Below are 13,059 nucleotides of genomic sequence, written 5' to 3' on the forward strand. Positions count from 1 at the left end.
TAAAATGCCAACATTCTATTAACTGTTTATTTAAAATCAGCCCCTGCAACCTAGTGAATGTAGGAATTTCATGCATGGCAGAGGAGAGACGGCAATTATGGGCACTGCAGAATGAGGAGCAGAGTAGGAACAGGCTCAGTTCTGGCTGTAGAGGGGCCCTGGGGTAATGAGAATCTGCTTGAATGGCTGCTTCTGTTCCAGACAAATAATGCTCTGTGTGCAAAGAACTGCAAAAGACACAATGTGTCAGTAGCTCTTACCTGCACATGGATGTTGTAAACTACAATAATATTTAATTCCCCAACTCCTTTCATTGAAAAGCAAGGTATTTTATTGAAAGTGTACTTTCTGAGGTAAAATTTTGTTAGCTTAGAAACGTAGCTCTAGTCCCCGAGCAAATACAATGTGGAGCCAGAACTGGTGATAACCCTTATGAAGCTGAACAATAGGCTCTTGGACTCCTTTACATAGCAGAGAATTCCATAATTAAATGGGGTCCCCACCCAAACAATGTGTTTGCAAAAATATAATTCTAAACAACTTTCCAATGTACATTGATTAAATAAGTTATTATGCAAAAGTATCCGACAGGCCAAACTATTGGTTCTAACTCCTGAAACAATGTAACATAATCCAGCTAATTAACAGGCTTCTATTATATTGTTTCAAGAGTCAGAACCAGGAAAGGATGGAGACAAAAAAAAAGATACTGATTTCAAATGCAATAACAAATAATACCACTGAACATTTTTATTTAATGTATGCTGGAAAGTTGCTTACAGAGTTACATATTTAATTACAAATAACCAGGTCTTATTTTGTAGTGCCTGCTGAGCTGCTGGCTGGCAGCAGGGGTCACTATAGTAACCCTTAACAGCTAAATGTCAAGTAAAAGCACCTCTTAAAGTCTAAATATAGTGAGAATGATTTTTGTAGTAAAATCTGGAACCCCCTACCCCCAAGAATATAAGTTGAGTCTTGTAGAGAGAAGTGCACCACACAATAAACATATACTTAAAAGAACAGTAAAGGTCTTCAGATATTACCCATACCTGGGGTAAGAAAACACAGATAATAATGTTTAGCTCCTCATAGTTAGGGGAATCCAGTTATTGGTGAAAAATAGCCAGCTGACCCAATCATTTGGCCTCAGAACAGCAATCAGATCACATGGGTGGCCCAATCCTTGACTTTAATGGTATCTTGGGGATTATAGAGACATAATTATACAAGCCTCTGGATCTGGACCTTCCCCATGCCCCTACTGTGCAGAACTAGAGAAACAAATAAGAAAACATTGTATCACCTGCAAGCATACTTACCAAGACTGCTAAAGAAGAGTCGGGAGGCAGCAATGCGAGAGATTGAGTGAGGGGCATGACTAAGAAAATCAGTCTGACCAAGGTAGTCAATCTGAGAACGCAGCCTCCTATGAAGAGAAAATACATAGGGGTTATGTAATAAAATATACTAATCTTGCCCATGCGCAGTAACTCATAGCAACAAATCAACAGGTAGCATTTACTGGTCACCTGATTAAAAACAAATATCTTACTGACTGCTATGAGTTACTGCTCCAGGGCAAACTTTGTGCCATTTATGGGGAATGGAGAGAACACATAGGCATTCAGGGACACGTGAGCGTTCAGTGGAAGGAAACACAAGTCACCTTTCCACATCATCAAGGGAAAAGTCTCCTGTCTCTGGAAGTTCAAACATAAGTTCTGGCATCTCTGAGACCATAGGGAGCAATCTCTCCTCTTGCACTGAGACAGCCCTGCAACACAGAGGAGTGATGTAAGATGTAGGCAATGGAAAAGAAATGTACTACACTAAATAAAGCCCATTAATATTCATTATGCATGCTCCTGCACTCTTGCTTGCCCGATGCTTCTCTCCTCAGAAAAGTTTCTCTGTAGATATGGCTGAAATAAGTTGACAAGAAAAGGGGTGGTTCACCTCTTAAGTTACATTTTAGTATGTCACGGAATGTCCTAATTCTAGAAACTTTTTATTGGTCTTCATTTTTTTTTTTTAAATGTTTTTTTAATTTTTTGCCTTCCTCTTCTGCCCCTCTCCGGCTTTTAAATGGGGGTCATTGGCCCTGCTGTCAAAACAGTAAAGCTACACTTTTATTGTTATAAATATTTTTTATTTCTTCATTGCCTATTCATTTATATACCTGCCAAGTGTTCCATGAAACCATTCAACAGGGTTCAGCAGCGCTGTGCACTATCATCAGTCCAAATCCTGATTTCCCAATGCAACTTGTAAGCAGGGGACAAGGACTTGGATAGTTATTTTCCATGCTGGAAAGATTCTTTTGAGTGTGGATAATACATTGTTAAACGTGAAATGCTTGGCAACATGTTAGGAAGAAGCAGTGGCGTAACTACTGGGGGAGCAGGAGGTGCAATTGCACCAGGGCCCGCTCCCCCTCAGGGCCCGCTGGAGATTGTGGGTGCAGCATGCAAGGTAAGAAAATTGTGCATCTGGGGAGGGGGGGGCAGGTGCACATCCTTCGCCCAGGGCCGGGCAGGCTTAGTTATGTTACTGGGAAGAAGAAGGTGCCTCTGTTTCCTGAAAGCTTGCTACATTTACTTAATTCAGTTAGCCTTTAGAAATTGTCAACTTGAGGCCATTCTTCCGTTGTGGTTAATTTCATAAGTACAATACACGGTAGCAAATAAAATCTTTAGTTAAAGGAAAACTATACCCGCCAAACAATGTAGGTCTCTATTAAAAGATACTGAGTAAAACAGCTCATGTGTAAAACCCTGCTTCATGTAAATGAACCATTTTCATAATAATATACTTTTTTAGTAGTATGTGCCATTGGGTAATCATAAATAGAAAATTGCCATTTTAAAAAATAAGGGCCGCCCCCTGGGATCGTACGATTCACTGTGCACACATACAAACCACATGTAAGGTCACATGAGCCAATTAACAGACAGAGTTCTGCCTTTTGCTTCCTCACTTCTTCCTGTTACAGTTAGAGTTGTAGTATTTCTGGTCAGGTGATCTCTGAGGCAACACAGATAGAGTCACGAAATGGTGGTTCAAGGCAAGAGATGTAAAAGGGAAATATTTATGTAAATATATATTCCAGTTTGGTAAGATTCTTTAATATGTCATTCAATTTGATATAAACTATCTGTTGCTTAAGTATTCATTTTGGGGGTATAGTTTTCCTTTAAAATGGCTGAGAATATATTTCTATCTTTCTCACTCACCTTCTTTCCTCAGGGGTGAATAAAATAGGATGAGAACGCTCTTCTTCGGACACTTCCAGGGAGATCTCTGGTAGATAAGCAGAAGAGCATGTAAAGTAACAGACATTTAAAGGACATGTAAACCCCCAACACAAAAATTGAATCACTGAAGAGCGTCTTTGAAATCTCTAAATACCTTCCACTCTGGTTGTTAACAGTAAAGCTGGAGCATCCCCTTAATCACCTAGGATTCCTTCTACTCCTCTAACCCACTCAGCCCCCTACCTCGGGAATTTTCTTTGGCTGTTGGCTCATAAGCATGCCCAGTTCTTCTCAACTCAAATTGATAAACACACCCTCCAGTCTAACAACCAATGAAGAGATGGCATTGCTGGTTTACATAGAAACTCTGCTCTAGCTGTCTGCTCCTATTTTTAAATCCTAACTCCCTCTCCTGAGCTTGGCTTAACCATTACAGTGCTCAATCCAAGCAGGACTTGTCATCATAGTAAATTATGCCTGTGTTAGCCTGCATTCTTCAATTGCACGCACTATACATCACATATACGCTGTTGGCGGATATAAATGCACTGATGATGTGTCAGAGGGAAAATGGCCCCCAGGTGAAAGATGCTGTTTGTAGAAAAATGTGATGGTGCTGGCAAATGGAGGGGATGTCTGCAGTAAAAATAATTCCATTTTGTTGGGGGAGATGTGCCCAACTTATATACATAGTAGGAAAATGTAGGCCTTACATGTCCTTTAAGGAATTGAGCATAGAGCCAGTGTTGTCCTAAATGAGTCCCAGCAGCTTTAATTCTAGTCATTACTAAAAACCATTTTTATTCGCTGGTGTCAAAAAGCGGAAATTCATTTGACCATCACTACTCATGTGCAAAGAATACTGTTGATAAATCTGCCTCTCTGGGTCACACATTTTGATTAGTCACAGTGAGTTACTGTACCAGGGCTTTTTCTTATCTTGTACCAAACCCCACTAAGAGTAGTGATACAATTAAAATTCTACAGGTCTTTATTTTTTTGTGTGTGTAGATGTAGCAAAAGGCTGCAAATACAGACACAAATGCAGACAACACACTGTATGTTAATAAAAGATGGAAACAGACAGCTAAAAGATGGACATACCTGAGGACATTATGAGACTACCACTAGGCTCTGCAATGGCACGGAGAGCCTGGAAAAAAAGATAATAATTTACCATTTTTTACCAGTATTTACACCATTTGTCATGTCTTCCTTTTAATCTCTCTGTTTTGTGCTGTATCTTGGCAATATGTGCAATGCATTTTCTTTACATTTTTTTAAATTTAAACCCCCCCCTTCTCATATAATTCATCATTACTCATGGGATGAAAAAGGATGAAACTGATTTTGATATATTATCATTGCAATGTATTGGTGTACCCCAAAGTAGAAGCAACTTCCCCCTCCATGTGTTTCTCTTTAAATTGATGTGTGCAGTGGTGGTAAACTACACTTGACGGTACTGTGGACAGTACTGTGGTTCCTGGTCAATTTTTCTAGTATATCTCTGCTTGATATTTGTTTCTCTCACCTCCACTTCACTCATAGTTTCCTCCTCTCTCTCCTTTTCCTCAACATATTGCAGGGGTTGTAACAGAGCACAACGGGTCCACAGTTCAGTTAGTTCTGGCGCCATCCAATATTCTATCACATAGAAAAATTTATGAGCCATTTTAATACTTACTACTACTACAAAGTGTAATCTAGAACAGTGCTGTCCAACTTTTGTGGTACCGAGGGCCAAAATTTTACTGGCATATGTGGTGGAGGGCCGATAATGGAAGTCAGTGTTAGCCACTCCCCCTTTTAAACCACACCCACTGTAAACCACACCCATGTTACCACAAGAACTTTTAAGATCATATCCACATTAATGGTGGTAGCACACCAAAAAACCAAATGGTTGGTGCTCACTGCAGGGAAATCCCTCATCACTCATAGGGGCCCTTAACAACAATTTCCATATGCTAACAACCCCCTACCAGGCTTACATCCCACAGGTAGCGTAGAGCAAGCAGAGAATGGCACACACAAGCAGCACTGGGAAATCAGAGAATGCAGTAATGTAACTGGAGGGGGGCGGGCCCTGGTGCGGGACGTGCTGCCGGGCCCCCGCCCCCCTCCGTACCAGATTATTTTACCCAAAAACGGCCGATGCAGCCAGAAATCGGCAGTGCGCGAGCTGCCGGGTGGCCCTGAGGGGGTGCGGGCCCTGGCCCAATTGCACCCCCTGCTCCCCCGGTATTTCTGCCACTGAGAGAATGGCACACACAAGCAGCACTGGGCAAGCAGAGAATGGCACAAACAAGCAGCACTGGGCAAACAGAGAATGGCACACCCAAGCAGCACTGGGCAAGCAGAGAATGGCACATCCAAGCAGCACTGGGCAAGCAGAGAATGGCACACACAAGCAGTGCTGAGTAAGCAGAGAATGGCACACACAAGCAGCACTGGGCAAGCAGAGAATGGCACACCCAAGCAGCACTGGGCAAGCAGAGAATGGCACACACAAGCAGTGCTGAGTAAGCAGAGAATGGCACACACAAGCAGCACTGGGCAAGCAGAGAATGGCACAAAGAAGCAGCACTGGGCAAGCAGAGAATGGCACACACAAGCAGCACTGGGCAAGCAGAGAATGGCACAAGGAAGCAGCACTGGGCAAGCAGAGAATGGCACACACAAGCAGCACTGGGCAAGCAGAGAATGGCACACACAAGCAGTGCTGAGTAAGCAGAGAATGGCACACACAAGCAGCACTGGGCAAGCAGAGAATGGCACAAAGAAGCAGCACTGGGCAAGCAGAGAATGGCACACACAAGCAGCACTGGGCAAGCAGAGAATGGCACAAAGAAGCAGCACTGGGCAAGCAGAGAATGGCACACACAAGCAGCACTGGGCAAGCAGAGAATGGCACACACAAGCAGCACTGGGCAAGCAGAGAATGGCACACACAGAGAGGGAAGGCAGAACAGAGCAGGAGACAGGGAAAGCTATCATTCTAATACAGTGATCCCCAACCAGTAGCTCGTGAGCAACATGTTGCTCTCTAACCCCTTGGATGTTGCTCCCAGTGGCCTCAATCAGGAGTTTATTTTTGAATTCCAGGCTTGGAGGCAAGTTTTGGTTGTATAAAAACCAGGTGTACTGTCAAACGGAGCCTCAATGTAGTCTGACAATCCACATAGGGGCTACCAAATGGGCAATTACAGACCTTATTTGGCACCCCAAGAACATTTTTCATGCTTGTGTTGCTCCTCAACTCCTTTTACTTCTGAATGTTGCTCACGGGTTCAAAAGGTTGGGGATCCCTGTTCTAATATGTACTACATACAGTGCTGGTGCCTCATTAGCATTTTGAATAATATGTGAACAGGTGAACAATGTGGGCAGTTTCAGTCTGGGTCTAAGGTGTGAACAGTACAGGGTTTAGGGGTGTGAACAATAGAGTGTCACAAGTGTGAACAATGCAGGGGGATCACAGGTGTGAACAATAAAGGGGATTAGTTTGAGTTTGAGGTTTAAACAATGCAGGGGCCAGTTAATCTCTGTAGTGATACCCTTTAAATTTTACATATGGTAAACAGACACAGCAGGCAGGTGGGGGCCACAGAAGGAGGGGCTGCCAGTTGGACAGCCCTGTTCTAGAACATCATGAGCCCTACATATTTAGCTATGTGATTCTCTGTGTAGGAGCAAAGATCTGATTTCCATCTTATCTATGGAGTGAGTAAATGCCCAGTGAAAGTATTTCAGGGAAAGCCATTCAAGTGAATGCTATTGTGAGGGTTTAGCCCTTATGCTGCACTGCTCTTGGACTGTGTATTGCTCACTTCTCTTTACTATTTCAGTGCTAGTCTGATGCCATTTATTAAAATGCTGATCTCCTACTTGACCAGACAGCTATAAATGTCACGTATCTTTAATAATGTGGCAATCGGTTACATAATGTGTTCATTTTACACTTTTCTGTGGTGCTGAGCTGCAATTCTAAACATCTCTCAGAAGCCAGCTGAAGCGATTTGAGTTAGCTATGCTCTTTAGCCTTACTACAGACTCCATGTGCAGAGGAGTAACTTGTTGTCCACTGGCCACACCAGCAAAATTATATCTTGGCCCCCAACACTGCAGAAAGGGGGTCTTATGGGTCCTTACAGGTCCCCTCTCTGCAACAAACCTTCACCGTTTAGGGTCTATTCTACTGTTAACAGGACCGGCTTTACATAACAGGCGCCCCTAAGCCTGCTGCCATTCATCGACGCCGTCTGCTCCCTTCCTTTGTTCACACGTGCAAATTTTCCGCATGGGGTTCTGGAGTACTGGCCATTGTTGCACAGAATTAAAAAACAACTGTATCTCCTGCCAATCCCCAGTGATTCCTAACCAATGAGGGTGTGGTTGGGCAGCATGCCACCCAAGTAAAATTCTGCCACCCTGGGCTTGGGCTTTTGTGGCCTTTCCACAAATCCGGCCTGACTGTTAAGCCACTGCCTGTATGTACCCTCTAAACCAAAATGCATTGCACATGCAGCTAGTCGCTGACTTCTCGCTTCCACTAAGCTTACAGCATCTCATGACCTGTGGCATGAATTTAAGTTATTGAGCCCCACAGCAAAATCATTTAAGGACCCCATTAACTTTGGGGATTGACCAGTTTTACTATGTATATCAAAAATGTCTGTCAGCGCCCCATTGGGCTTCCTGCACTTGGATCAGGTCCCCTTGCAGTCACTGCTTCCTCTATCCAGTTACTCATTAATTAGTCCATTTGTGGCTATTTGTAGGAAAATCTGTGGCTGCCTTTTTAAATGCACTATTTTTGAATGTTTTGCAATAACATTTGCTTTAGCATTGTTGTTATGCCGATACACTGAATATACATTATTTATAAAAAAAATTAACCCAAGCACTTAACCCTTTCCCTGCCAAGGACACAATTCTTCTGTGTATGTATGTATAGAAGACCCAACCTTACTGCATTTTGCACACATACTGCACAAAAAGAGGTAACAGCGCTAACAAAAATATGTTTTATGGCTCTGCCCACAAAGTTCTTATCAATCCATGTGAAAACTCCATGCTCAAGGACAATATTTAAAGGTTAAAAATGCCTTAGAATCTACTTTTGCTGGCACCTCTGCCAGTGAAGCACAGACAACCACCTAGACTAGAAGCATGGAGGGCTGTCAAATTGCACCTAGAACTAAGTTTGCAAAAGGGAAGATGGAGATAGATTTGGAACAGATAAGGCCTAATAGTGAGTAGGCATGGGGCAGAATAAGAGGGTAGTACACATTTACATTATATTTTCTCCACCACCCCCCTCCAACTACCTGCTGTACTGTTGTTGCCCCCCTGAGTCCTCTGCCGGCTGAAACAAGGCTATACACAAACACACACTTCTGCTTTATTTATTTATTTATGGGTGAAATGAATGTACTCACCAGAGAAACGCAACAATATCAAGGTTAAACCTAAGGCCTCAACATGCTATTCCTTTATTTAACAACCTTAATACAGATATGACAATATGGACAGTAGCTACAAGTAGTCTTGAAAAAGTCCTCCTCCAGTTCTGTAGTAATATGGATTTTTTCAAGGCCCAGCTTCACAGTTACACATAGTTACATAGTTAAATTGGGTTGAAAAAAGACAAAGTCCATCAAGTTCAACCCCTCCAAATGAAAACCCAGCATCCATACACACACCCCTCCCTACTTTTAATTAAATTCTATATACCCATACCTATACTAACTATAGAGCTTAGTATCACAATAGCCTTTGATATTATGTCTGTCCAAAAAATCATCCAAGCCATTCTTAAAGGCATTAACTGAATCAGCCATCACAACATCACCCGGCAGTGCATTCCACAACCTCACTGTCCTGACTGTGAAGAACCACCTATGTTGCTTCAAATGAAAGTTCTTTTCTTCTAGTCTAAAGGGGTGGCCTCTGGTACGGTGATCCACTTTATGGGTAAAAAGGTTCCCTGCCATTTGTCTATAATGTCCTCTAATGTACACGGTTAAGTTAGGTTAAAAATAAGACCAATGTCCATCAAGTTAAACCCTAGTGAACATATACACTTACATATATAATCACATATATAACTACATATACCATATCTATACTAACTAATTGTAGATGAACTGTTAGTTCAAACAGTGATCTTAACCATTCTTAAAGGCATTAACAGAGTCAGCCATCACAACATCACCTGGCAGTGCATTCCACAACCTCACTGTCCTCATTGTGCAGAACCCCCTACGTTGCTTCAAATGAAAGTTATTTTTCTCTAGTCTAAAGGGGTGGCCTCTGGTACGGTGATCCTTTTCTATGGGAAAAAAGATTCCCCACCATCTGTCTATAATGCCCTATAATGTACTTTTAAGGGGTAAAAATGTCCCCTCACAAGTTCCCTGTCTTTCATTACCCCAAGCCAAACACTGCACTGCATACTTCAGGTGGGGGCTTACCAGGGACATTTAAAAAGGCAAAATTATATTTTCATCCCTCAAGTCAATGTCCTTTTATATACAAGGCAGTACTTTATTTGCTTTAGTGGCAACCGAAATTCACTGTTTCTGTCAAAATGCCAGAAATATTGTTTGACAGTAGGTACATGTGTTTGTTGGAAATGTGACTGTGAAAGGCTTAAAGGAACAGTTCAGTGTGAAAATAAAAACTGTGTAAATAGATAGGCTGTGCAAAATAAAAAATGTTTCTAACATAGTTAGTTAGCCAAAAATGTAATATATAAAGGCTGGAGTGACTGGATGTCTAATAAAACAGCCAGAATCCAACTTCCTGCTTTTCAGCTCTATAACTCTGAGTTAGTCAGCGACTTTAAGGGGGGCCACATGGTACATTTCTGTTCAGTGAGTTTGCAATTGATCCTCAGCATTCAGCTCAGATTCAAAAGCAACAGATATGACCCATGTGCCCCCCCCCTCATGTCTCTGATTGGTTACTGCCTGGTAGCCAGGGTAACCAGTCAGTGTAAACCAAGAGAGCTGAAAAGCAGGAAGTAGTGTTCTGACTGACATGTTATACATCAAATCACTCCAGCCTTTATACATTACATATTTGGCTAAATAACTATATTAGAAACATTTTTTATTTTGCACAGTCTATCTATTTACCCAGTTTTTATTTTTACACTGACCAATTCCTTTAAAGGAACAGTAACGTCAAAAAATAAAAGTTTAAAATTAATGAAAATATAATGCAGTGTTGCTCTGCACTGATAAAACGGATGTGTTTGCTTCAGAAACACTACTATTGTTTTTAAAAAAGCTGCTCTATAGCAATGCGGGCAGCCATTCAAAGGAGAAAAGGCTCAGGTTACACAGCAGATAGCAGATAAGCTCTGTCTGTCTAATGGTGTTATCTGTTATCCATTCGTTAACCTGTGCCATATAGCAATTTTTCAATTTCCGCCATTGCTCCACAGCAGCTTGTTTATATGAACTATAGTAGTGTTTCTGAAGCAAACAGATAATTTACCAGTGCATGGCAACACTACATGATATTTTCATTACTTTAAAACACGTACATTTTTTGGTGTTACTGTTTCTTTAAACTACGCCACTGGATGTGCAGCATCCACTGCAAGCCAAGGTACTTTGATGCAGCCACTTCTGGTCTGTGATAACATATAAGGTGATATCCTTATTCAACCCTGTGAAAGGCCAATGTTTAAAAAGAGTCCCAAAGTTAAGAGATTGATCTCACGGTAGGTTGGAGACTGGAACAAAGAGGCTGGAGTCTTGGGAGGAAGCAAAGCAGGAACCTGAAACACACAAACAATATAAGACAGATAGCTCCAAAACAGCTTCTGTGTGGCCCCCACAGTCTCCCTGTATAGCTCTATCTATGCTGTACAGTTGTGTTGCTGTAGTATGGTAATGTGTTCTTAATTCATAAATAATTTCTGTTGAATTCTATTGTGCTGTTGGAATGCATTTGGTTATGAACCGAATGTTCTACTAACTAGAGGGATCTAAGGCAGCATTGTTAGCAAGAACCATTATGCACATGCATACCGCTGCTTGAGTGTATATATCAGGTCTTTGTATCTGCTCCTGAATTTTCTTAGCTGCAATCTTTGTCTCTTTGTCAATGATCAGCTTGCCTCTGCGCACAGCTTCAACCTTAGAAGAGCGATCTGCGGCAGGCAGTTCCTTAAGCACCAGCTGTAAGAGAAGAGAATTGCTGCCAAATGAGTAAGATGTAAGCTATCTCTTATAAAAGAACTACCTTGACAGATGGGTAAGAATCAGGAGTAAGAAGAAAAATTTGGCACAGAAACAAATTTATATGTGACATAATGGAGCCATATACACCTTCTTCATACTTTTTATATGCATTACATATTGCTTTTTCCATACCCTGTTGTCCTCTATACATTTGAGCAGGAACTATTATTATTTCTATTAAACAACAAAACCCCAATATTGGTGACCACTAGTGATGCTGTTTATGTTATGTTTAAGTCTCCATGTGTTTACCCACACTGCACCACATTTTCCTCAATATTCACTAAAACATTCAATGATGTGGTTGTAAAATTGCATTGGTAAATCACAAAGGGCATACCTCGCAACATTTTGGAAATGGAAAGAGGGACAAAAAGGGTTGCCGTGCGTAGCACTGAAAATGTTTTTGGACCATGCCCATTTTGTGGCCACACCCCCTAATTACCATGTTAATTCTCCAAAAATTGGCAGGTTATGAAAGTTTGAACACATTTCTGTTGCTTTTCAGTTATTACAGTTTTGCTAATAAAGGTGAATTGCTTTAAAGGAAAACTATACCCCCCAAACAATGTAGGTCTATATTAAAAGATACTAAGTAAAACAGCTTATGTGTAAAACCCTGCTTCATGTAAATGAACCATTATCATAATAATATACTTTTTTAGTAGTATGTGCCATTGGGTAATCATAAATAGAAAATTGCCATTTTAAAAAATAAGGGCCGCCCCCTGAGATGGTAAGATTCACTGTGTACACATACAAACCACATGTAAGGTCACATGAGCCAATTAACAGACAGAGTTCTGCCTTTTGCTTCAACACTTCTTCCTGTTACAGTTAGAGTTGTAGTATTTCTGGTCAGGTGATCTCTGAGGCAGCACAGAGACCATCACAAAATGGTGGTTCAAGGCAAGAGATGTAAAAGGGCAATATTTATGTAAATATATATTCCAGTTTGGTAAGATTCTTTAATATGTCATTCAATTTGATATAAACTATCTGTTGCTTAAGTATTCATTATGGGGGTATAGTTTTCCTTTAAGCTGTGAGTCTAACTTCTCCCAAGAGACATTTTTGTCTTAATTGTTACAATTATTTATTTGCTTATCTTAAAATTGTTACAAAAGTATCTGATGGCTGTTCTAGGCTTTCTGCCAAAAGCCAATTAAGTTAGAAACTTTGTATCTTTTTTCTGTCTGTTCAGTGCAAGAGATCAAAGAGAAAGTCGGGGCATTTCAGTAACAAGCTTGGACTGTGGGTTGAGCTGTAAAAAGCTGCACTGTCTCACTCAAAACAGGTCAGTTGGGAGGTATGTAAAGCGGAAAGGTTGTCACTTAGTACATTTGGGCACAAATCAACAACATTGACTGAGTGCCTGGATGCAAGTCAGTTTGTTCAGCCTGCTAAGTGAACCCTGGAATTGGTTGGTGTTAATTTCAGGGCTCGTCTGCATCTAGTAGGCCCTGTACATTTCACTTGTGCAAAATTCCTCAGAACAGTTTGAACAAGAAATCATATAAACCAGGTAGATACTTTCTGGC

General features: G+C 41.2%; 1 protein-coding gene across 2 annotated transcripts in view; it reads right to left on the bottom strand.

Annotated features, from left to right (window-relative positions):
* rec8.L (REC8 meiotic recombination protein L homeolog) overlaps window positions 1-13,059 on the bottom strand; it is a 44,136-nt gene continuing 31,077 nt past the window's right edge. For both annotated transcript variants that reach the window (XM_018248786.2, NM_001095237.1), the window contains 8 exon segments: window positions 11,306-11,455; window positions 10,995-11,052; window positions 4,792-4,904; window positions 4,362-4,410; window positions 3,237-3,303; window positions 1,670-1,777; window positions 1,323-1,429; window positions 1-227 (listed from right to left, as the gene is read on the bottom strand). In XM_018248786.2, the coding sequence (XP_018104275.1) occupies window positions 136-227; window positions 1,323-1,429; window positions 1,670-1,777; window positions 3,237-3,303; window positions 4,362-4,410; window positions 4,792-4,904; window positions 10,995-11,052; window positions 11,306-11,455 (744 nt within the window). In that variant the 3' untranslated portion in view covers window positions 1-135.

The sequence above is a fragment of the Xenopus laevis genome, chromosome 1L (assembly GCF_017654675.1).
Source record: "Xenopus laevis strain J_2021 chromosome 1L, Xenopus_laevis_v10.1, whole genome shotgun sequence".
Lineage (NCBI taxonomy): Eukaryota > Metazoa > Chordata > Amphibia > Anura > Pipidae > Xenopus > Xenopus laevis.